Here is a 25,056-nt window from a genome sequence, read left to right on the forward strand (position 1 = left end):
TTTTATTTAGATGAAACATAATAAACTGCCTGTATTTATAGGAATATATTTTCTAAGCACCCTTACGTTTTCAGAATGAAAATGATGTAATACGTTTGAAGTTTAATAGTTTATCAGATGGGATTCTGCATTCAAATTCCATGGAGTACAGTGCTTCACATGCCTTATAGATTACTTTATTCACATATATATGTGAATCATTTCATTATTGTCCTCGCTGTACGTATTTTACGCAAAAATTAAAACACTAATATTAGACACTCACAGAATTAATTCCTTCATAACCTTTCTAAAAGTGCACTATATTTCAGGAGCGGCCCATGCAGGTAATAGAGGTGGAGCGGGGTGGGGTGGTGTAGGGGGGGGGGGGGTACTCATCAGACAGACAATGATGTGTCAAAATTAAATAAATGAATAATTTTCTCTTGTCGTCTTCTGTCGAGTACCCCCCACCCTGCCCCACCTCCCCACCGCTCATACCTGCACAGGCCTCTCCTGCCCTATTTGCATTTTGGCTGCAAGACTTAATTTTAATGGTGGGCTCTCCTGTCCTGTAAGAGATGTTTGTCGTGTTGAGCTTTGAAATTCAGCTAGATATTAAACGTATGGGAATGACTCTATAAACACATATGTGGAGTGGTTTATGTATATTTTGAAGAAGAAATGTATTCAAAGACGAGGGGAGATAGGTAATGGCACCCATTTAGGGAGAGACTCAATTACTGAAGAAGATGGTCAATCAAGAATTAATATCAAAGATGGTGGAAGATTCCAATGCATAGGTGGATAATTCGACACGTTTGCTGCTAGTAAGGCAAGATAACAAAATCATGAGGATGCATAGGGGATATGAGAAAGAAAGGTGTTAAACGCTGGGACTAATTCAAATATTACAAATTAAAATATAACAAAAATCAGGTGGAGCTACAAGAACAGTGCATGTATATGGGAACAACATATACATTTTAAATGACAATAGGAGACTGGGGGCATGCAGCATTGCTTAAAACATACATGCGAGGTCTGTGAAGTACAGGAACGCTATCATCACTGAGTTTTGACAGATCTAAATATTTGGGTAGCTGCAGAGCAGGGGCCTCCACCCTTTTCAATAATAATAGCTACTTATGTTTAATGATAATTATCATGAGCTACTAATGTTATAAGTTATAATAGTGACAACATCATTTCTCTCCAATCATCAACTTATGAGTTCTTAAAATATTCACATTTTCATCTTGAATGTACACTTTTCAATGTAGGTAGACACATATAATAATTCAACAAAGTAAAAGCTTCTAATTCAGTAGGCCAGGCTGCACACAGGAGAGCTACTTTGAGGTGACTGGCAGGCTACTGGTAGCTCATGAGCTACTGGTTGGAGAAGCCTCAAATAGAGACTAGATCTACAATTCAGACAAGAAGGGGCATCAGTTAGCAGAAGCACTTTTTTTGGGAAGAAAAACAGGCTCATTGATGGGATTCAATGGATCTTATGATTCAAAAAGACAGGCATCTGTGACGGCAGATCCATGTATTAGGTGCAGCTGGGTGAGAAGATCATCATTCCTTTTGGGTTGAGTTTGAGAAAATCGTTACCTGTCCAATAAATAATGGAAATAAGAAAAGCTGAAATTCTTGTATCGAAAGAGTATGAAACTGATTACAAAAGAGTTTTCTACAATGATATATTTTGGCAATATAAGCAACAAAAATATGAACAAGAAGCTATAGAAAAAAGCGGTCTCACAACAGGATGACACCAAAAATAACACTTTGACTTGGAGATCTAAGTAGATCATCAAAACAATTATGTGCTGATGAAAAAGTTTCACTTAAACATTCTTCCTTTTTGATGCTTTTGTTATCCTTATTGCATAAGTGTTTTTAAAACTAGGAAGAGCATTTGTTTATTCTCAATCTTTAAAGGACTGCTTATGGTCTTAGTCCAAGGTGTATTCTTCTTGAAACTCTTAATAGGAACTGCTTTTCCGTAAATTCCTCTCTACTTCTGTGTTTGTGTAATGCTGCAAATGACTATTCTTGTTGCCTTACTCAATGGTACTCATTCCACCAGTCTCAGAAGGACAAATAACTTACTGAACTCTGTGCGAATTAAAGCTGCGACTTTTCATACCTCTCTAACATTTCACAAAATGACACACAATTTCCAGAATATTTACTCTACGGCATAATAAGGTGCTGTCAAGAAATTGATGTGTTGACAAAAATCGATCCTTGCTAGAGTTTTACTATTTATTGGACCAAATTTACTAAGAATTAGCAACAGTAGCAACATTTAAGAAACCATGATCTATTACGAATTACACACGATGGATTAACAAAGTCCGAGAAAATTGTGACATTCATTTAATGTACATACATATTCTTATGAGTGAGCATGAGTGTGCCTATTCCCCATTGTATCACTAGCAGTTCCTGTGCTAAATAGTGTGAAGCCACATGTTTTATAATTACACAACAGCTTTTTTTATTGCTCAAGCATAAAAGAGTACAAGTAACTTGAAACTAAGGGCCATATTATCAAGCAAGGGCGATACATTATTGCCGCTTTTATCGGCAGGAAACTGCTGCTAAAGCGGCGATAATGGACTTGATAATATGCCCTTGTGAATTCCCATAGCAGCCCAGGTTAACACCAGAACCTGGGCTGCTATGGGAATTCACAAGGGAATATTATCAAGTCCATTATCGCCGCTTTAGTGGCAGTTTCCTGCCGATAAAAGAGGCGATAATGTATCGCCCTTGCTTGATAAAATGGCCCCAAGTTACAAGGAAGAAAGCAAATTGTTCCTGTCAGACCGCTAGCAGTTGCCAGAGAATATCAATTGGCATTTGGCCAAGAATTCCTAGTTAGTGATTGAAACTGCTTTTTCCTGTGTAAAAGTATACTTACACCGTATTGCAAAATTCTATTTGTGGGCCTTTGGCCGATAGGTTAACATCTTTGAAGTGGCAAATAGAAGAAAGAAAGCAACGGAAAAGATGTGGGAATGAGGTAAGCAAAGAAAATATGGGGCATTACCAACAAATAGATATCAGCAGGCAAACTGCATGTTCACATGAGGCAAAGACTAGCTGGTAGAAGACAACATAAATTGCAAACTTGAGGAGAATTAATCTCGTGCACGCATTTTTTGTCTTAAAATATTTTCAGCCGCGGCCGGTAGTGGGAGTACCGGCCGGCGGTGACGTGTCTTGTCTTTTTTTTCAGAATATAATCAGCTTTCCTAAACCTGTGTGTAATCTTTTTGTGGTATATTTATTGTGTTACTGTGTGAGTGTGTTGTACAAATACTTTATACATTGCCTCTTTAGATACGCCTGACTGCTCTGTGCCAAACTACCAGAAGGTGAGCACAGGTTATCTTTTAGTGTGTATATAACTTACCCTGTTTACAGTGAAGGTTCCTGCCTGGGTGCATAACTCATCCAACCAGATATCCCATTTCTAACATTAGTGTAGGCCTTGAGAGCTGCTAACAGTTCAGATTATTACAAATAGATACAAATGCACATGCACAAGACATAATTGAATTCTGTGAAGTGGAATGGCACATATTGGATAGTTCCATGAGATGTTCACCCTTTAAGAACTAATCCACTGACCTCCTACTTATATCCATTGATTCACTCCTAAAAAATAGAATAAGTGAGAGGTATTTAGGAAAATTATAATTCATAAACGTCAGATTGATTATGATCATACGAATGACATTCTAAAGGTAAAGTTGGGAGTGAATGTATAAGAGAGGATTGATATATCTTTGCCCTTCCGAAATATGAATCGTGTACTAGTCCAAATGTAAGAGAGTTTCATATTTACTGAGGGGTCAAGTTTATCTAGTTTGCCAAAGTGGTAGGTACTCTAGACTTTAGCATACTACACTTGAGCACAGTATCATGGCTAAAGCATGCCCGTGCACACTGTGGGTCAAGGTAATGATGCAATGACAAATATGATGTCAAAATACCTCGGCAAAACATCTGTATCGGTAGGAAGTGTTACGCTTGCTACCTGTGTTACACTTGCTGCCTCTGTAAGTCAGGTGCACTTGATTTGAGTGGATGCAGAGGTGGACAATTTGGGGTTTGTGTGATTTGTATGTGTGAGAAAATGAAGGAGACAGACTCTTGAAGCCTGATAGTAAAGCTTCTCTTCTTGGTGCTGAGGTGGAGAAGGTCTGCTTTGAAAGATAATGTTGTTTATGTGGTTTCAAACTAGGCTCAGGTCTCACAATTATATGATACTTCCAGTTTTTCTTTTTATTTGGTGGACATGAACTTTAGAGCCCCGCTAAATAGTTTCTAAGTGGATGTCTCCTTTCCTAGAATGGACAAGATTTTGCAATTGAATTGCTGTATCTGATCCCTAGGAAAATCAACAGTAACATGCACACAGAAGGCTTAAACAGGACAACAATAAAAGTCTGTTAGAAATTGGGTTTCAAGTTGACAGAGGTTTTCACCTGTCCAAGTAGGGACCACAAGCCTAATCAGGATAAGTCAGACACACAACCTAAATTGAGCTGTGCTCACCTCTGGTAACTTGGCACAAAGCAGTCAAGCCTAATTTAAAAGGCAATGTGTAAAGTATTTGTGCAACACACCACACAGTGACACAATGAAAACACCACAACAAGACTCCACGCCTGTTTAGAAACATACATTATTATATTAACAAGAAAACAAGACCAGAATAACAAAAAACAAATAAACAGAAGCCAAGATATGCAATTTTAAAGATTTCAGTGAAAAAAACGCAACAAAGCGCACAGCACCAACTGTGGTTATCTGGTCATGTCGGACAGGGACAAAATCATAGGTTTAGGCTAACCATGATGGAGTGCGGGTCGGCTACAGAGCCTCATTTGTGTCCACTGAACACAGTACCTTAAATCCTGGTGTGCGATATGCGCAGCATTGCTTTGCAAGGCTTTGCGTCAGTCCTGGGGAGCTGTGCAGCAAGGCTTTGCGTGGCTTAGCCTCACTTTGTGCTGATTCCAGGGAGATGTGCAACTAGGTTTTGCGTGGCTGGCATGGTTTTGCATTGGTTCTGCTGGACTGGCTGCTGTGCAGCGAGGCTTTGTGGGGCTTCATGCCACCCAGTGTCAATTCCAGTGAAGCTGGCAGCTCTGCAGGGAAGTTTTGTGGGGCTTCATGTTGCTTTGCGTTTTCCAATGAGGCCTACAGAAGGCAGAGTACCCTAGGCCCGCTACCCATGTTTCAGAACTTAAGTGGCACCATTTTGCAGGGCTCACAGATGGCAGAGTCCAGGTGCAGGAGTAGGTTGGTTGGAAGTCTTTTTGTCCCTGAGGCTTCAGCGGCAGGAGAAAGCCAACAAGCCCTTGGAGAAAAAAGGTTTAAGTGTTGTGTAGTCCCCCACTTTCCATTAGGAGCTGCACGTTTGTTGGGCAACATAAACGTAGAGATGGTATCACACTGATTCTGTACACCCCCACAGGATATATCACCCCAGAGGCCAGCTAGCTCACAGTGCCACCATATGCATTATGCACCCCCTAAATCTAGACAGGAAGCAAAGGTTTTTAGCAACCACAGAATATGACAATGCTGAGTCGCCCCTCGGGATCGTGGTAACAGATCTAAAACCCTTCACTCAGTAACTTGTGCTCTCTTTCTCTCAGAGAAATATACAAGGAATACACAGATGGGCGTTTATTGGACTATCGTGATTCTTGTATAGAATATATGTGCTGCAATGATCAATAGAAGTAGATGAAAGTGATTAGTATTATAAGGACTGTGAACATAATGAACCATCTTGCTAAAACAATGTATATATGCAGGCATAAAATAACAATTTCTATATCTATATGTATAGCATATTCTTGCTATGCATTCCCTAACCTCGATGCTTAGTGTGAATGTATGTCTTCTGCTGAGAATCCCCTCTAGGATGATCCAACCCCCATTACCCAAAGGGAAAGAATGTCGGTCCCTGTCTTGGTCACATGTTGGACTTTCCTCCTCCGAAATGGATCAGGAAGCAGCTGGGCTGCAGTTTCAGCATGTAGTGACCTTGCAATGACAGCAAGTGCTCAATGACAGCAAGTGCTCCTCTGCCTAAACCAGAGAATGCTTGTTTATTTGTAACAAAAGGCATGCTTGTTCTCGAGTTGGGGCCTTAGTGAGGCAGACATTATTATGATCTATTGATATATGCATCATCTTATGAATGAAAACACATACGGACATTTGTACAACATGTGTCAAAACCTTGTTTGTGATGCTAAGATGTCAAGGTAATATTCTTACTAGGTGGAATTTCTAAGCAATGTAGTTGCACCAAAACTAATCCTGCATTGTCGTGCATGCAAATGTGTGTCAAAAGTCATTGTATGAGAGAGAAGGCATCTTAAGAAACATGCACATGGTAAAAATGGCAGCATTTCTTCCCGGGTTTAATCAAGACACATGACACAAGGAAGTAGATAACAGGTCAAGTCCTTCTCCTACACCACAGAAGCTCTTCTTCTTGGCAGAATGTCCTTAGTTCCAGCAGTGTTTTGATTTTGTTGTGTCAGCGATCCAGTACGTATACCTAAATGTGCCTTTGAAGTCAGGGAGGCCTCGAAGAGGCCTCTGAAGATCACAAAGTCCCTGCCCTTTCCTGCCCCAGCTCAAGACTCTCCACAGGTGAGTATGCAGCTCTTTGTGTAGGGATAGGTAGAGCGTTCATGCAAGTGTCAGCCTGGTTATGTGCCATCAGGATGGAAATGTCACACTCCAGCTCCCTTTGTTGACTGTCTAGAGCAGCCTTCTCCAACGAGTAGCTCATGAGCTACTGGTAGCTCTCCAGTAACTGTGAGTAGCTCTCCTATGGGCAGACCAGTCTACTAAGTTAGATACTTCTGCATGAATGAATTAACATATGTATACTAAAATTGAAAAGGCTGTATCGAAGATTAAATAGATGATGTTTGGAGATACATTTTTGAGCTTCCAAAGTATATTTAAAGATGTAATTTGAGTGATAAATCATGTAGTGCAGATGAGGCTTTATTACTTGTATTATAACCCATGTAGAGGCATTCCAAATTGATAAACCTCTTTTGCATTACTGCTGGCAACCCTGCCTGATGCATGACATGAACAATACTTACAATCTTACATGAGGTGGTCAATAATGTAATCTTGTCTTATGTGGTCACTATAGAACACAAACAATAGTAGTAGCTCAGCATGATTTTCATTGAACATTAATAGCTCTTATTACAGAAAAGGTTGGAGACCCCTGGTCTACAGGGAATGCACATATCCCGACTGTGAACCAGCCCAGATGTGTGTCCAGAGACAGGCATAGGCACTGAATGGTTAAAGTAAGAAAATGCAAAATTTCTGAAAGTGACATTTTGGGACTTAATAATTTAAAATCCGACTTCACCCTAAGTTGTGGTTTTAAATTGAGTGTTCAAAAACATCAAAATCCAAATCTCTATCTTTTCCCAATTTGACATGACACTTAAAAGATGTTTTAAGGCAATCCCAGTGTTAACCTAATCGAAAGATAGGTCTTTCAGTAGTTAAAAACAAATGTATTTGTCTTTAACTTCCAGGCCATATAAACTCAGAGGTAGATGCCCTACCTTTTAAATACATGGCACACTGCCCATGGGGCTGGTTAGGGCCTACTTTAGGGATGACGTATATGTAAGAAAAGGAAAGGTTTGGGTCTGGCAAGTAGGATAACTTGTCAGGGCGAAATGATAGCTTAAACCTGCACACAGAGGTTCTGCTGTGGCAGGCCTGATACATGCTTAAAGGGCACCTGAAGTGGGTGGCACAATTAGTGCTGCACGCCCACTAGTAGTATTTAATGTACAGGCCCTGTGAACATATAGTGCACTTTACTAGAGATTTATACATACATTAAATATGCCAATTGTGGATATGCCAATGTTACCATATTTTGAGTACAGAGCATATCCACTTTAGCACTGGTTAGCAGTGGTAACGTGCCTGGAATCCCAAAGCCATCAGAAATTAAGGGCCCGATTAGGATTGCGGTGAATCCGCATCCTCCGGGCCGGCGGAAGCCACCGCCGGCCCGGAGGATGCGGATTCACCGCTGCGTTGAGAGAAAAGACCCCGCGCCAGATTAGGATGGAAGGGGGGTCATCTGCGGACGGGGAGACCATCCGCCGCTTTTCTGCCGCGGTCCCTCGGCGGAAAAGCTCTAATATGGTGGCGGTGTCTATCAGACACAGCCAGCCATATTACGATGCATGGGGAAACATACTTTTCCACGGCGGGTTTTCCGCCATGGAAAAGCATGTGGTCTTTGGTGTTTGGGGGCCCGTTGCGGGCCCCCAGGGTGTCGGGGGTTGGGGGGTGCACATGGGGGGTACCTATGGTACCCCCCAGCATTTACATGCACAAAGCGGCAGGCACCGCGGGGTGCCTGCCGCTTTGTGCATGTAACTGTTAAACATGCATTTTTAATCTTGCGGCGGGTGCTGCTTCAAGCAGCACCCGCCGCACTGGTAAAAATACAGGATGTGACCGCCAGGGTGGCGGTCACATCCTAATTTGCACGGAGGGACCGCCGCTGCCCCTGCGGACAGTCCCTCCACCTATGGGGTGGTGGACGGACGTAAGTCCGTCCGCCATCCTAATAGGCCCCTAATTCTGCAAAGCAAGAGGTCAGAAAGCAAAAGGTCAGGGGAAACCAGAGCAAGGGCACCAGGTCCAAAAAACGCTATATGTAATCCTACAGAAGGTGTTGTTCCAACTTACATCTGGAGCATAAGCAGTGACATTAGTATGAACGCAGCAATGTGGCAGCACTTTAAACAAATGTGCTTAAAAGGAAAAACAAAACATGTATTACATTTAAAATACAAGGCTACCTGAGCATTAAACAATTATCTACAGTTTCTTGGTGTGTACATCTGAAATGTATCATGGTTCTTATTTTAAAGAAAAATTTAACCTAAAACATATTTCACTTACTCATTTTAGGAAAATTATGTGGACTCCATTTTCACCACTTTTGGGTAAATATGGAAAAACAAACCATCAATAGTTGTATAAAGACTCAGCATCAATTGTTACATTGGGTTTTAACAGCTATATAGCTATAGTGACTTTTGCAAAGTTGGCACGTAACTTGTGTAAACATTTAACCATTCTAGGCTGGTAGTTTCATTAATTCATTCCCACTGAGCCTCCTGCAGTCTTTCACACCTTTTTCCTGGTGGCAGCCAGTTAACAAACATCAAATTATTTTCTGTAATTCAATGCTACATCTGCCTGTCAATGGGTTTCATAACACCGTCTTCTTTTATGGTGAAGAGGCGTGTATATTTAGAATATCCCTTCTCCAACTTTAGTTGGAGCACTGGAGAATATGTCTCTTAAAGGAATGAGGATGCTCTTGATCTTCTGGATGATGTAGTCCTCACATTGGGAAGAATGTGGACAAAGAGGGACAGGCATCTAAAACAAACGTAGACCTGCCAATATGGGGAACTGTAACACAAAGCACACAGGGATTAGGTTTATAATAAGGTACCTTTGTGTAGTAGGAGCTGGGTCATACACTAGTAACTTTGAAAAAGGAATGTGTGGCAACTTTGGCTTCTGTCACTGAGTTACTGTGGTCAGTCACATCTCAGTTTACTGTTAAATATGCTGCCGTTTCTGTGAGAAGAGAGTTGTGTGGAATAGAGAAGATGAGCTTGCTTGGTGAAACTATTCCTATTGACCTGCTAAAGGATTATGGAGAGGGATCACCAACTGTATTGCATTTTAATGACCTCTTACCACACACATTGAACAGATTTATTTAATTCATGTCCTTCCCACATATCTTTAAAAATTGAAAAATATCATGAAAGTTAAATTCCGGATCTTCACAGCCACATGCCCATAACAATTCCAGTTGCCTCTCTGTCCCTTGTATTTATCTGTTCCCTTGTATTTATCTGTTCACCTTCTTGTGTAATAGTGATCTTTTCTGAACATATAGACGTGCTAAGTTTTTTTATTGTTTTCTTGGAGAAACTATAGTTAGCCTGCTCACCAGCATCCCCACCAATTGTAGAATGCTACCTCAGATTTACTCCTGTTAACCCAAAGAAATCTCTTATTATTTACAAGGAGTGTGATTTGTGGGTGGTGTCTGCCTTGAAACACTCCAGTCATCTTCACAGCAGATTAATGCTCTCTCTTTATCTCTCTCCCTCCCTCTCACTTTCTCCCTCTTACACATACACATCCCCTCGCTTTCTCGCTCTCTCTTTTACCCAATAGTGGTACAGGGAAAGGATTTCCCACTACTATAATAGAGTATGAAGGTGTTTTCTGCATCGCTATTGAAACATAAATGTGCCTGTTATGGTTTGGGTAGTAGGAATACTGCTGGTGCTCATGCTACATTACTGTTAGGCTGTAAAATCAACATATTATAGAAGGAAAGAGCACTATTGTGGACGACAATGCACTTGTCTGGGGTAATTTTATGACAAAGTATAGCCAGTAGGAACTGGCTACCTTCATCTTTAATTTTACTACTGCCAACCATCCCCATACCAACAAAAGTGCCTATCCGAAAATGATGATATTTATAACCAAGTATATGATCAGCCATGGGGTGTTTCTATTGAAATGGGACAAACTTAGAGCCAGCTGTCGTAAGATCAAGTGATTTTAAAGCAGTCACAAAACAAGCAGGTATGGTTGCAGGGGGTGCTGTCTTACAAGATTCTGTTTCTGGCCTAGTAACTAAAATATATCTTTTCATAACTTTGAAAAATGTATGTGCTTATCAGCAAATGTTATTCTTTGGTATTTATGCAGCAACTGACTGGTTATATTTGCTTTTATGTCAGATATTGATATTGATACTTTATCTCTTTGCAAAGGGCAGGTTGCTAATGCAGCTTTTATGAGAGAAAGTTAAGATGGGCTTTGTGAATGTAGTTTTACTTAGGTAGCAGACAAATACCAGGTGGCCTGTGCCTCAGTATGTGCCAAATAATGTCGTTAGGCATCTCTTAGATGATTTATTAAACATAACAGAGTGATTGCGTATTGAAGAGACAGTAAAATAGGTTGAGAGGCATTTCAAATATCTTGACTAGAAATGTTTTGAGTATGCCATTTTAATTCCGTGAATTGTAATTTAAACAACAGATTTGTCTGCACATTGTCTAGCATTACATTGTGGTCCTGTATAATAGCCTACTGTAGCATAGGTTTTTTAGGTCTGATCTTAGCCAAGACTTCTTAATTTTACTAAAATTATATATACCTTATTTATATATATATATATATATTTGTGAACAATGTGGTAGATACCACCAAATCGTGTCGTCCTGTGTCAGCTTCTGCCGTGAAAGGAACTTTCTTTTCAGTATTCCATGATGCCAGTGCCTGCTTTTGAAGAAGGAGGGGCAGGAATGCCATATATATATATATATACGACTTGCTCCTTCCGTCTCCCCCGCCCTCGATAGGCAGATCGTTCCGTGCCAGCAGGCCACGCCAGACATAAATATTCCTCCAACAGTAAATAAGACGATCACTCCGAGGTATTTAACGCCATCAGATGTTTAATTCTCAGTCATAACATGTTTCGCCTGACACAGCAGGCTAAAAACAGAAGAAAGATATTTCTTATAAATATATATATATATTTTTATACATACATATATATATATATATATATATATATATATATATATATATATATGTATATATATATATATACACATATATTACCTACTGGCGGTCGCCAGTAGGTAGTTATAGTTAGGATTGGCTACCATAGGAAATCCGCAACATTCTATTGGGAATAACTTTGGTGCCGGTGGAGGAATTTGTGTGTAATTTTCCAACATTTTGGCCAGCTCCGCTGTGCTCCTTCCCTGAAAGTTTCGGGGGGGATTCGTGAAGTGGGGGCTGAGAAAAAAGGGGGGTCCCAAAACGTGTTTTTCCCATGTTAATTTACATAGGACGGTCTGACAAGTCTACAGCCCGAACCGCTGAACGGAATTACGCCAAACTTAGCACAATTGTAGGGACTGGTACGTAGATGTGCCTTTGCTAAATTTGCTGCAAATTGCTCCAGTGGTTTTTTTGAAAATGAACTTCAAAACACATATATATCTCTAGGCGCGCTCCGAGCGCTCACCGGTACGCGTACCGGGGAGCGCACCCGGCGCGCTACGGGAGTGCGCGAGCGGAGAGCTGATTGGTTTTCGGGTGTCTGTCAACATTCTAAACAGTCCGGAGAGTCCGCCATCTTGTGTCTCGGTAGAATCGAGACACAAGAGGTGAATAAGAAAGGGGGAAATAATTAAAAGGGGGCAGAGCAGACACCCCCTGACCCCCTAGGTTTTCTGAGGGGGGCCTAGAACAATTCTTCAGGGCAAAAAAACTTTTTTTTTTGTTGAAATTTTCGCGGGGTAAGCGCTGGGTGCGCTCCCAGGTGCGCGCTCCGGTACGCGCACCCTAAGCGCACCACGGGGAAAAACAGTGTAAAACATAGAGTAAAAAAATAATGTAGAGTGTTTAGAGGTAAGTTAGCTCTGAAAAGAGCTGTTGTGTTAAGTGGGTGTTTTTTGTACCTACAAGTAGGTGCCAATGCAGAGTCTTATATTCAAGAGGAAAACTCTATTCCCCTCATCTGTAAAATGCACACCATCTCTCCTATAGATGTCTTGCATGTTGTAACACAAGTTATTGTGGTAAATGGAACCCATACCATAGTCTCTGAGGTATGCAGAAACAGGTTTATTTACATGTTTCCTTGCTTTCTCAATTAGTGGACAAAATTGGTTGGACCAGTTCCATTTTTGCCTTTGGCATATATTAGAAAATACCAAGGCAGTTTTTGGAAAAAGTGACATCAATTGCCCAAAGATGTCCTTTAAAAGCATTTCCAGACCTACCCCAGTCAAAGTGCCTAAGTCATTTCCACCACAGTGCACAATTATAAGGTCAGGGTGTGGTAAATGCAGAAAGGATTTTACCAATGGTATCAATTGGTGACTCCTCAATCCTCTCTGTCCAATCCATACAATGTCCACATTTGGTAAATCAAGATTGTAAATACCTCTGTTAGCTGCGTATTTTTGACTCCAGTGGACATAGCTATGACCCACAAACCAGACTTTTGTCATTTTGAAGATAGATGTGCTTGTATTCAGATGAGTTGTGGAAATGAAATTGCAGTTCGAAAGTAGGAGTTATGTAAAAAAGTGGTTGAGATTCAGTGCACTTGAAAAACAAAAAATGATTGGTGCTTTTTTAACATTCTTCACTGAAAACTAGGGTGCAGGCTTTTGCTTTTTGAAAGAAGTCATTTCAATGGTTGAGGAAAAGTCATTTCAAGAAACATTGCACATGATTAGCTGGTACATTGAGTGGTCAGACACCCCTGCTGCTTTTTTTTGCAACATAGTATGATGAACTACTGAGCTGTGTGCTGGGTGAGGAGGGAGTTACCATGGTAACAGGGGAATGAGCACTGGGGGGATGGGTGAATGTTATGTGACTTTCAAAGTGTTCAAAAGTACAACCAATTAAAATGTGCAGTTTCTTACTCCACTTCATTACCTCCTTCTCTTACTCCTTCTGTCCTCTTACTTCTACACTCCCCTTCCCTCATTCTCTCTCTGTTAGCCTCATTCTCTCCGTCCCCTTAGTCTCTCACTCCTTTTCTTTCACGCTCACTCCCTATAACTCAGCCATACTCCTACACTCATCTTCTTTCAGACCTTCTCCTTTACTTTCCTTCCTCTGTCTTCCCATCCTTTGCTCTTTCACTGTTTTCCCTTCCCTTACTCTCCTTACTCCACTTCACTAATTCCTTCTCTTACTCCCTCTCTCCTCTTACTTCTACACTCCCCTTACCTCATTCTCTATTTGTTAGCCTCATTCTCTCCATCCCTTTAGTCTCTCACTACTCTTCTGTCACGCTCACTCCTCTTCTGTCACACTCACTCCCTATACCTCAGCCATACTCCCACACTCACCTTCTTTCAGACCTTCTCTTTTACTTTCCTTCCTCTCTCTTCCCTTCCTTCACTCCTTCACTCTTTTCTCTTCCCTTACTCTCCTTACTCCACTTCTCTAACTCCTTCTCTTACTCCCTCTGTCCTCTTACTTCTACACTCTCCTTACCTCATCCTCTCTCTGTTAGCCTCATTCTTACCGTTCCTTTAGTCTCTCACTCCTCTTCTGTCACACTCACTCCCTATAACTCAGCCATACTCCTACACTCATCTTCTTTCAGACCTTCTCCTTTACTTTCCTTCCACTGCCTTCCCATCCTTTGCTCTTTCACTGTTTTCCCTTCCCTTACTCTCCTTACTCCACTTCACTAATTCCTTCTCTTACTCCCTCTCTCCTCTTACTTCTACACTCCCCTTACCTCATTCTCTATTTGTTAGCCTCATACTCCCACACTCACCTTCTTTCAGACCTTCTTCTTTAGTTTGCTTCCTCTCTCTTTCCTTCCTTTGCTCCTTCACTCTTTTCTCTTCCCTTACTTTCTTATTCCACTGTACTAACTTCTTCTCTTACTCCTTCTTTCCTCTTACTTGTACACTCCCCTTCCCTCATTCTCTCTCTGTTAGCCTAATTCTCTCTGTCCCCTTAGTCTCTCACTCTTTTTCTATCACGCTCACTCCCTATAACTCAGCCATACTCCTACACTCACCTTCTTTCAGACCTTTTCCTTTACATTCCTTCCTCTGTCTTCCCATCCTTCGCTCCTTCACTTTTTTCCCTTACCTTACTCTCCTTACTCCACTTCACTAATTCCTTCTCTTACTCCGTTTGTCGTCTTACTTCTACACTCCCCTTCCCTCATTCTCTCTTTGTTAGCCTCATTCTCTCCGTCCCTTTAGTCTCTCACTCCTCTTCTGTTACGCTCACTCCCTTTAACTCAGCCATACTCCCACACTCACCTTCTTTCAGACCTTAACCTTTACTTTCCTTCCTGTCTCTTTCCTTCTTTTGCTCCTTCACTCTTTTCTCTTCCCTTAATCTCCTTATTCCACTTCACTAACTCCTTCTCTTACTCCCTCTGTCTTTCTCTCTGTGTTAGCCTCATTCTCTCTGACCCCTTAGTCTGTCTCTCCTCTTCCATCACGCTCACTCCCTATAACACAGCCACACACCCTCACTTATGTTTCTTTCCTCCCTCACTAGGGCCACATTTATGAGAAATGACGCATCACTGCGTGACAGCAGCGATGCGTCACTTCTCAGTGCGCTCTCCTTAAGACATTCCTGATGCGTCATATTTAATGTATGACGCATCATGTCGCAAGGAATGTGTCACAAAAGTGGCGCAACTCCAGTAATGCATCCTTTCACATGGCGCAAGCCCCATGTGAAAGGGCCTGCGTCAGTCTTATGCCTGCTGTGAGGCAGGCGCAAGATTTTGTCGCAACGGCGTCCTAAAAGAGACACAGTGAAATCTCATAGATTTTACTGCGTCACTTCTACAACCCTTCCTTGCGTCAATATGCCCCCTTTGCATACATTATACCTGGCGCAGGTATAATATGGCGCAGGGGTTTACAAAGTGACACATCTACCTAGATGCGTCACTTTGTAAATATGACTCAACAAGGCCCTTTTTTCACACCACTGGTGCGTCACAAAAAGTGACGCACCGGCAGCGTAAAAGTGATGCATGGCCTCATAAATGAGGCCCTCAGTCTTCTACTCTCACTTTTTCTTTCACTTTCACTGTCTTTTTACTCCCTTACTCACCTTGTCTCACACTCACTTGCCTTTATCCAGTCTGTATCTCCACTCTTTCCTAAACATCACTGCTCTTTTCTTACCCTTCCACATCCCTGTTCCTTTACTACATTTTCTTCACTTATCCTCATTCCGCATGTTCACTCTCCTCCTCACTCACCTCCCACACTCACCTTCTTTCAGTCCCTCTACTTCACTTCCCTTCCCCTCTCGTCCCTTTCTTTGCTTTCTCACTCATTTTCCTCTTCTCTCTCACTGCACTCCACTTCAGTTACTCTTTTTCATTTTTTTAAGAATACAGCTCTTTTTTGAGAATTGGAGGTAGTTCTAAAAAGAACATTTTTTTTCTTCTTTTTTCTTTTTTTTCAACAAAAACAAAAACAGGGAATGGCAAACTGCTCAACAGGAGCAAAAGAAAAATCAAAATTAGGGCTGGGGACGGCAGCGGTGTTTCTCTAATGCTCGAGCAATGTTCAAAATACTTTGTTCCCCGTAACAAATTAGGACATCACAACGTTTGCATTTGATGGATGCCTCATTAAAAATAGGTTGAATATTGGGGATCAGCTGCTCTGGTCGCCCCCTCACCGATGTAGTTGCTCCTCCAGTTGAAGTAGAGGCACCATCCCTTGGAGCCTCTCGTGCCAGAGCCCTGACACTCTCCCGGGCATAGTTCTGTGGGTGCCTCCTCTGGACGTGCCGAATCATGGTGGAATTTCCAAATGAATATTTTCTATTAGAGTCACCCCGTGACAGGACAGTGTGACAAATTTGGCACTCCACCTTTGAAGCATTTACTTTTTTTTATCATCTGGAAAGGAAAAAAACTTCCATATGAAGTGTTCTTTTACCCTGGGCTGAGGAGCCTCTTCTTCTATGAACCCATCTGAGTCCTCACTGCTACTGGAGGGTCTTGCAGCAGCCATGATAATCCAAAAAAGATTAAGCAGGAAAAAGACTGGTCTTGCAGTCACAAAAGTGAAAGAAGAAGTGAAGGAAATGGGTGGGGATTTCATTCTTTGGAAAAAAACATGTTAGCAACCAATGAAAAGTGTTAATTTAAGGTCACATGACTTGACGCTCTTACGCTGCGTGCACCGGAGCGCTTCCGGGGGCGCTTACGCGGCGCGCCTGAGTGACGTTTTGGTAGCTTTACGGAAATGCAAAATCATTTCCATTCGGAAAATCAAAAATACTGCTTTAATAAGTATGGTACTGAATGTCTTGCATTATTATTTAGTTTTCATACATATTTTTTTTTTACGAACGCAGAATTAGAGCTCTCTCTGCGCTCTCAGGAGAGCTTACTGGTGCGCGCACCCTGAGCGCTCCAAGACAAAATGATACGGGTAAGCTTACCTGTGTGCGCACCCTGAGCTCACCAGGAAAAAATGTTTAAAAAATATATATACATTGAACAAATAATTTTTTTTTTTTAAATATAATTAATTGTTGTAAAAAACAGCTAATAAAAAAAAGAAAAAAAACGTAGGTTACAAAGTCGATATACAAAAGAATTAGCTTTTAAAAAAACTATGAAATTCACTGAAAAAACCATAGGTTTCACAAACGTTATAGTTAGGAATTAGCATTTAAAAAACCTTTGAAATTCACTGAAAAAACCATAGGTTTAACACTCGTTATAGTTAGGAATTAGCACTTAAAAAAACTTTGAAATTTATTGAAAAAACCATAGGTTTCACACCAGTTATAGTTAGCTGGACATTTTACTCATATAAAACCATTGAAATTCCCACGTTATAGTTAGTTGGACTCACTATAACTCGCGCGCCCGCAATCCACTGCTGATGATGTCACATATTACATCATTCATGACATGGTCAGTGACATCACTGATGACATCACTGATGACATCTCAAATGACATCACGGATGACATCACTGATGACATCTCAAATTACATCACTGATGACATCACTGATGACATCATCCATGTGATAATACGATGCACCTCCTTACACTCTAATCTAACCTTTGATACACCCAGTGTTAAATACAAACTACCATTCCTGAAATTATTGACACACCAATTCCAATAACTACATACACTCTCACTGATTTCTAGGTCTACACACACATCCACTCATTGACCCATACAATCACTCATTCATACAGTCACTCATCAATAGAACACTATCATATCCACTCATACACCTTTACAGACACTCACACGCTGACACTCATCCACAGAGTTACTCACACACCTAGTCAGTTATGCAAAGAATCAATCACACTCCCATTTTCTTAACTACACAGTTTTACTCACTAAACCTTACTTAATGAAACATATATTGAATGAATGAATGAAACGGTTCTTGTCATGCGCAAACTAAGCCCAATGGGCGTCAAGGCGCCTAAATCAAATATAGAGGCAAAGACCTCCTCTCTGCAGCATTCTCTCATTAGTAGGCACTCCTAAAAAAGTAAGTTTTAAGAGCCTTTTTAAATAGCTCTAGTGAAGGAAGAGTTTTTATATCAATAGGAATAGAATTCCAGAGCTGAGGGGCACCCACGGAGAAAGCCTTGGCTCCCCATCTAGCAAGCTTAACACGGGGCACAACAAGTTGACAAAGTCCCGCAGAGCGAAGACCTCTTGTGGGAACATACCGCGTAATCAGAGAGCCAATAGCACTCGAGGAACTTTCTGTCAGCGCTCTGTAAGCCAAACACAGAATTTTAAAAGAGATTCTGTGTTGTACAGGAAGCCAGTGAAGTTCTTTCCTAGCTGCAGTGGCGGAAGAGGTTTTCGGAAGAGCCAGAACAAAACGCGCTGCAGCATTCTGAACAATCTGCAGGCGATGTAAAAGACTCTTATTGACTTCCATATACAGAGAGTTGCAGTAGTCTAGCCTCGAGCCCACCAGGGCGGCTGCAACCTGTTTGCGCGCCTGGGGTGAGAGATACCCGCGGATTCTGTTCAGTATCCTGATCACACCCCAGCAGGTGGCTACTGTCCTGTTGACTTGAAGGGATAGAGAGAGCGAAGTGTCAAATATTACACCCAGATTTCTGGCAGATTGGGAAGGAGTGGGGCAAGTGCCAAGGGAAGGTAGCCACCACTCACTCGACCAAACATCTTGGTCCTTCCCAAAAATCAGCACCTCCGTCTTTTCGCCGTTCAGTTTAAGGGAATTTATAGTCATCCAGTCTGCCACATACTGCATGCATACCCTAAAACTGGCGGCAGATGACCTGACAGAGGAGTGGGCCAGTGATACCATAATCTGGGTGTCATCTGCGTAGGACACCACCTCCATCCCCTGAGATCTAACTAGTCTTGCCAGGGGAGCCACATAGATGTTAAACAGGGTCGGACTTAAGGCCGACCCTTGTGGCACCCCACACTGCAATGACTTGGCAGGGGAGAGGTAGTTCCCAAGCATCACTCTCTGCTCCCTTTCCAACAGAAAGGAATTGAGGAGACTCAGGGCCGTACCCATGACACCAGCTTACCTAAGCCGAGATGTAAGGATGGCAGGGGACAGGGTGTCAAATGCGGCCGTGAGGTCCAGCAGAACCAACACCGTAGTTTGGCCAGAGTCCACTTTGCGTCGGATGTTACCGACCACACAAGTGAGGGCGGACTCAGTGCTGTGGTGTTTTCTGAACCCATGTTGCGTGTTATCAAGGTATTCAGAAGAGTCAAGAAAGGAAGACAAATGAAGATTCAGATGCGCCTCAAGCATCTTAGCAGGAGCAGGGAGAAGGGAGATCGGCCTGAAGTTTTTCAAAAGTGCCGGATCGAGGGAAGGTTTCTTAAGAAGAGGTTTCACAATCGCCTTCTTCCATACAGGTGGAAAAGAGCCCTGGGAGATAGCCTTATTCATGGTCTCAAGCATGGGAGGAAGAAGGCTATTTCTACACTCTTTCAGTTTTTTCAGAGGTAGAGGGTCCAGGGGGAAAGCAGATTTAATCCTGTCAAGTAGCAGGTTCAGTCCTTCAAAAGATAGAGATGGAAATTCCATAAGTAGGTGAGAAGGATCTTTACCTAACGCATCAAGACTGGAAATGACAGACGGGATACTTAAATTCAAAGCATGACAATGAGCTTCCAAAGAGACATGTATGTCAAGTATTTTATTATGAAAGAAGTCAGAAATACTGTTGCAGAGTTCTTGTGAACTGACTACGGGATCGGGAAGTTGCAGGGAGCATAAGGTGTCAGCAATTTTAAAGAGCTCCCTGGAAGAGGAGAGAGAGCTGGTGAGGTTGGAGAAATACTCCTGCTTCTCTATGACCACTCTTCGTTTATATTCCCGTAGTGCAAGCTTGTGAGCCTCTCGATCATTAAAATCCCAGGATTTCCTCCAAATTCTCTCACTGCTCCTGCATCCTTGCCTCAAGAGTCTACACATATTAACATATAACATATTAACACATACTTACTCTCTTTTACAATCACTGATACAAGTACACATTGATCCATACAGTCACTTACGCAATCACAGGCTCTCATGTATAGTCAATTATATATGCCAACTCGCACATGCACTGTGTTTTACATATGTACTTACTTGAACATGGAGCACTGAGATAGCCATTCACTCACCAACACACCCATGCACACAGTCAACCATCCATACAGCACTTTCCACATGCACTCTTAAACCCATATACCAAGTGAATCAACTGCTCACACATATATGCACAGTCACACACCTCCCAGCCACCCACACACACACACACACTCACCCTCACATACAAATATTTGGGCAACCAATCAATAACCCATATAAACACTCACATAGCTACTGATCAACACATGCAGCAGCTTACACAACAACAGACATACTGATGCACACATTCAGACAGTTTAGTTACTAACCAATGCATTCAATAAGACATTTAATCACTCACTCATACAGTCAGTCACGCACCTACTAAATCCTTCATCCAGACACTCATACATACACTCATTCTTCAATATATAAAACATATTTTTACTTTTCAGAAACACACATTCACTGGATGATGTCATCAGTGATGTCATTTGAGATGTCATCAGTGATGTCATCCGTGATGTCATTTGAGATGTCATCAGTGATGTCATCAGTGATGTCACTCACCATGTCATGAATGATGTAATATGTGACATCATCAGCAGTGGATTGCGGGCGCGCGAGTTATAGTGAGTCCAACTAACTATAACGTGGGAATTTCAATGGTTTTGTATGAGTAAAATGTCCAGCTAACTATAACTGGTGTGAAACCTATAGTTTTTTCAATGAATTTCAAAGGTTTTTTAAATGCTAATTCCTAACTATAACGAGTGTTAAACCTATGGTTTTTTAGTGAATTTCAAAGGTTTTTTTAAATGCTAATTCCTAACTATAACGTTTGTGAAACCTATGGTTTTTTCAGTGAATATATATATATATTTATAAGAAATATCTTATAGACAAATATTAGTGCTTATGATAAAAAAGTGGTTAATTACTGTGGATCTGAGATTGAGATTTATGTTTTTTGTAAAAACAAAAGAAATATATTTCTTCTATTTTTACAAAAAAACATGAATCTCAATCAATTCCACAAAACATCTACAATAATGTTACTATCATTTACAATAACATGTTAAAGACCTGTAAGTTAAAATAATAAACAATAAAAATAAAAATAATAAATCTAAAAGATCTAATAATTCCACTGCAAATTGGCTAAGAACAGTTTTTTAAAAAAAACTGGACTAATACTAGACAACTCCTCTAGTTCAGATCCACAGTAATTAACCACTTTGTAATCATAAGCACTAATATGTGTCTATATAAAATTACATGTGCAAAATGTCTTGAAAAAAAATTATTATTATTATAATTTTTTTATGTATTAGTGTGGCATTTGCCCTACCTAATACTGGGGGATCATGTTGATTAGCACCTTATGTTGTAAATTCTTAATACCATATAAGACATTTTAAAATCTAATATTTAATGTAATACATAAAATGTAGGATCACCCACAGACCATTACAGCAGAGAATCATTTTCATTATGTTATGGGGATTTCATCTTCATGTGTCTTACTTATAGGGGTATTCATCCAGCTTTCCTGATTCGTTGATCTGCTGTTGGGGCATTCACATTTTTCTGCCACCCACTACAGCACATAGCACGGGGCAGTTGGTCAGGCCACTTCTGCCCCTGGCGACCTTTACTGTCAGTAATAGCATTCTGGTATTTCACAAGCTGCACATTGACACAGAAAAAAATGTTTCCACTTTTAAGATGTTTTTTCATATTTGCCAGACCTTATCCAGCAATACATTTTTACAAAATCAATGACAAAACAAACATGAAGATAGACAAAAGGCTTGCAGCCAGTGCCAGAATTCTTTGGTTTGCCAGTGCTTTTCATCTATTCTTTAGGACTTTTAGCTCTTACTACGTCCATTCAACTTAATTTTACAATTCCATAGATAATGTTGGTACTTCCCTAATTGGATTCGCTCTTGGGGCTGGCTGACTTATATTGCACCTGTGGGAAATGTTGCATTAGTTAAAAGTTATTTTTACCCAGGCAAAGTAATTTTGTACAATGAGAAATACATAAGTTTGAACTCACTGTTCATTTTCACCAGATGCTTAGAGCAAATGTTTATTCCAGTCTAACTCAAAACTGGAACATACCAATGCAAAATTATATAGCAACAATGTATAGTTCAAATTTGCTACACGAAGGATTAAAGACTGTAAGTTCCTTGTTGTATGTGACAGTGCTGTATTGCTCCTGCATTTCTTATATACCCCGAGAGGCCCCTAAAGTGGTATCACCGTTCTTAGTCAAATATGCAGAATGGAAGGGAATATTCTGCAAACTCTGAAGTCAATCATTAAGGCTACAGATCTCATAAGTCCCAATTCACAAAACAATTGTATTCTTAAGTGTGACATGAAGTTTCAAAAGTCAAAATGTATGCGGTAAAAACAGAATTGGATTTTTGCTCGTGTAAATGGATTTAGCTAGGCTTAAAATTGTGTCTACAAAGAATAAATATAAATGTGGATAACTATGTTGAGAGTGGTGGGTTGTGAGCACATGAGGATGGACCACCTTCAATTGATGGTGACCACAAGAGGTGTGTGTAACTCACGTAATTTGCTGTATTATAATTATGTGAAGTTGCAGCAAAATTATGAGAGATTACCCAGAATTGTGCCAGGTTCATAACCAAGCATTTAGCACTATTTTTTTAGTGCAATGGCACCCTTGTGTCCCAAAATGGACCAGAAAATGTATTTTCCCCCAAAAAAAATATTACTAAATGCTACAGAACATGAACAGCATCAGCCAGCTGCCAATCGTGCTTGCTAAGTTCATTGTTCTTGTACTTCTGCAGCAGTACTTTTGTATCAAATTACTCATAATTACGTGAACTGGTTCAATCACTTAAAGTTCAGTATTTTTTCATCAAGAATGTAATGCAAATGTACCCAATTTACTCAAATGCAATTACAATTTTGCCCAGTCCTTGGAAACATCCATTAAGGTTACAAGTTTTCCTAAATTCAAAAATAATTTGCAACAAGTTTTCACCTTGAAAGCAGTTGAGTATTTCTCCTTTTTGAGGAATCAGTAAATCCATTTTAAAGGTGACAAGGGTGAAGCGATACTCTCTGAAATATTGATTTGTGCAAAAAAGACTTCTCAAAAGCATAAAACTGTTTTCTTACAAACGGAAAAAGGAGGGCGTGCAAATACTGAGTGCCACATTTCAAACTTGAAAAGATGTTCTCACTGAGTTTCCACATAGGGAAATGCTTGTGCATTTGTGTACCAATAGAAATCTGTGACTCAAAATGCTTTTAAGACTATTTGTGAAATTATTTAAGAAAGTTAATGAAAGAAAGTCAGAAATGTATGCCAAACTTAAGAGTAAACCTAGGGAGCAAATTTCTAATTATACATATGGCTCTTTTATGAAACAGGCTTTCAGTGTGTGGAGGGCTAAATTCATTCAAACTTTAGTTGAGTTCAAAAACCCTGATAATATGTTGTACCCACTTCTATGAAGTAACTCACATAAAGGTTAATAGAAGATAACTTAACAACTAATAAGTACAATTTGTTTATCTTTAGGAAACAATAATGGAGATATTAAGATAAATGTTTTTATCTGTAGTAAATAAGTAACAAATGTCTTTTTAAATTTTTGTTTTAGGTTAACAGGATTTCACATTCCTGCACCAGTAACGAGTACAGGATCAGTTTTTTCTTTGCGTTTGACAAGCGACTTTGCAGTAAGCGCTCATGGTTTTAAAGTCTATTATGAAGGTAAGTTTGTTATATTTAGGAGAATCAGTACTGAAACTCAAATGTGTTACACAATATTATAAAATGTACACTTTGCTCTAGGTAACAAATGTAAACATGTTTTAGTTTTACCTAATTGTCATTTTTGTCTACTGTTAAAAAATATAGATCTCAATTTCAATGTAACAATTATTGATAAAATAGACCAGCAATAGAACATGGTGTAAAATCCTGCCAATCACTGTCAATTGGCCTGTTGGTTGGAGAGGCCTTGAGTCAGCAATTTCCTTGGCCCAGTAGGGGGTAAGCTAGTCTGTAGTCTAATTATGAGTTAAGCAAAGCGATTTAGACAATTCTCCAAGTGCCAAAGTGACTTTGAATCTGCATTTGTGGTAAAATAAATTACTTAGTATTGATACTGTGGAGTGGATTTTGCCTACAATGTGAAAATCAGTAAAGAATACGGGCTTTTCAGTAATAATTACAGATGTACACTATGAATGCCCTCTTACCTTAACAGGCCTACACTAGGTCAGCATCAGTCCCTGAATGGTCCATTCTGCAAAATGCTACCTGTGCACAGATACCAGACTGAGATAGTTGGTGTTTTCACACTAACTGCCTACAAAGGTCTACACACTTGTGTATTCGCATGTAACAGGCCAGAGCCTCTTACCCTGCCTGTGCAGCAGCCTTATCTTAAAAGGCGGTAGCAGTTGCTTTGATACTATCACGCTTAGATTATTGCAACGGCCTGATGGCCGGGGTGAAAAAAGCCACGTTGAAAAAACTCCAGAGTGTGCAACACGTGGCAGCCAGATTGGTACTCAAATTACCAAGAAGATCCTCTGCTTCGGCTGCGCTCCAGGCCTTACATTGGTCACCTCTACATAAGAGGATCCTGTTTAAGATCTTGCTGACCTCTTTTAGAGCCCTTAATAAGACAGGTCCGAGGTATCTTGCGAGACGTTTTGCACGTTATGATCCTTCGCGATGCCTGAGGTTGTCAGGCGGTAAT

General features: G+C 40.6%; 1 protein-coding gene across 1 annotated transcript in view; it reads left to right on the top strand.

Moving 5' to 3' along the window:
• The window catches only part of CSMD3 (CUB and Sushi multiple domains 3), a 3,006,114-nt gene that overhangs the window by 330,916 nt on the left and 2,650,142 nt on the right, over positions 1 to 25,056 (top strand). Inside the window, exon 3 of the mRNA XM_078686868.1 lies at positions 23,947 to 24,059. Within this exon, the coding sequence (XP_078542994.1) occupies positions 23,947 to 24,059 (113 nt within the window). The remainder of the gene's footprint in view (positions 1 to 23,946; positions 24,060 to 25,056) is intronic.

The sequence above is a fragment of the Lissotriton helveticus genome, chromosome 4_1 (genome assembly GCF_964261635.1).
Source record: "Lissotriton helveticus chromosome 4_1, aLisHel1.1, whole genome shotgun sequence".
Classification (NCBI taxonomy): domain Eukaryota; kingdom Metazoa; phylum Chordata; class Amphibia; order Caudata; family Salamandridae; genus Lissotriton; species Lissotriton helveticus.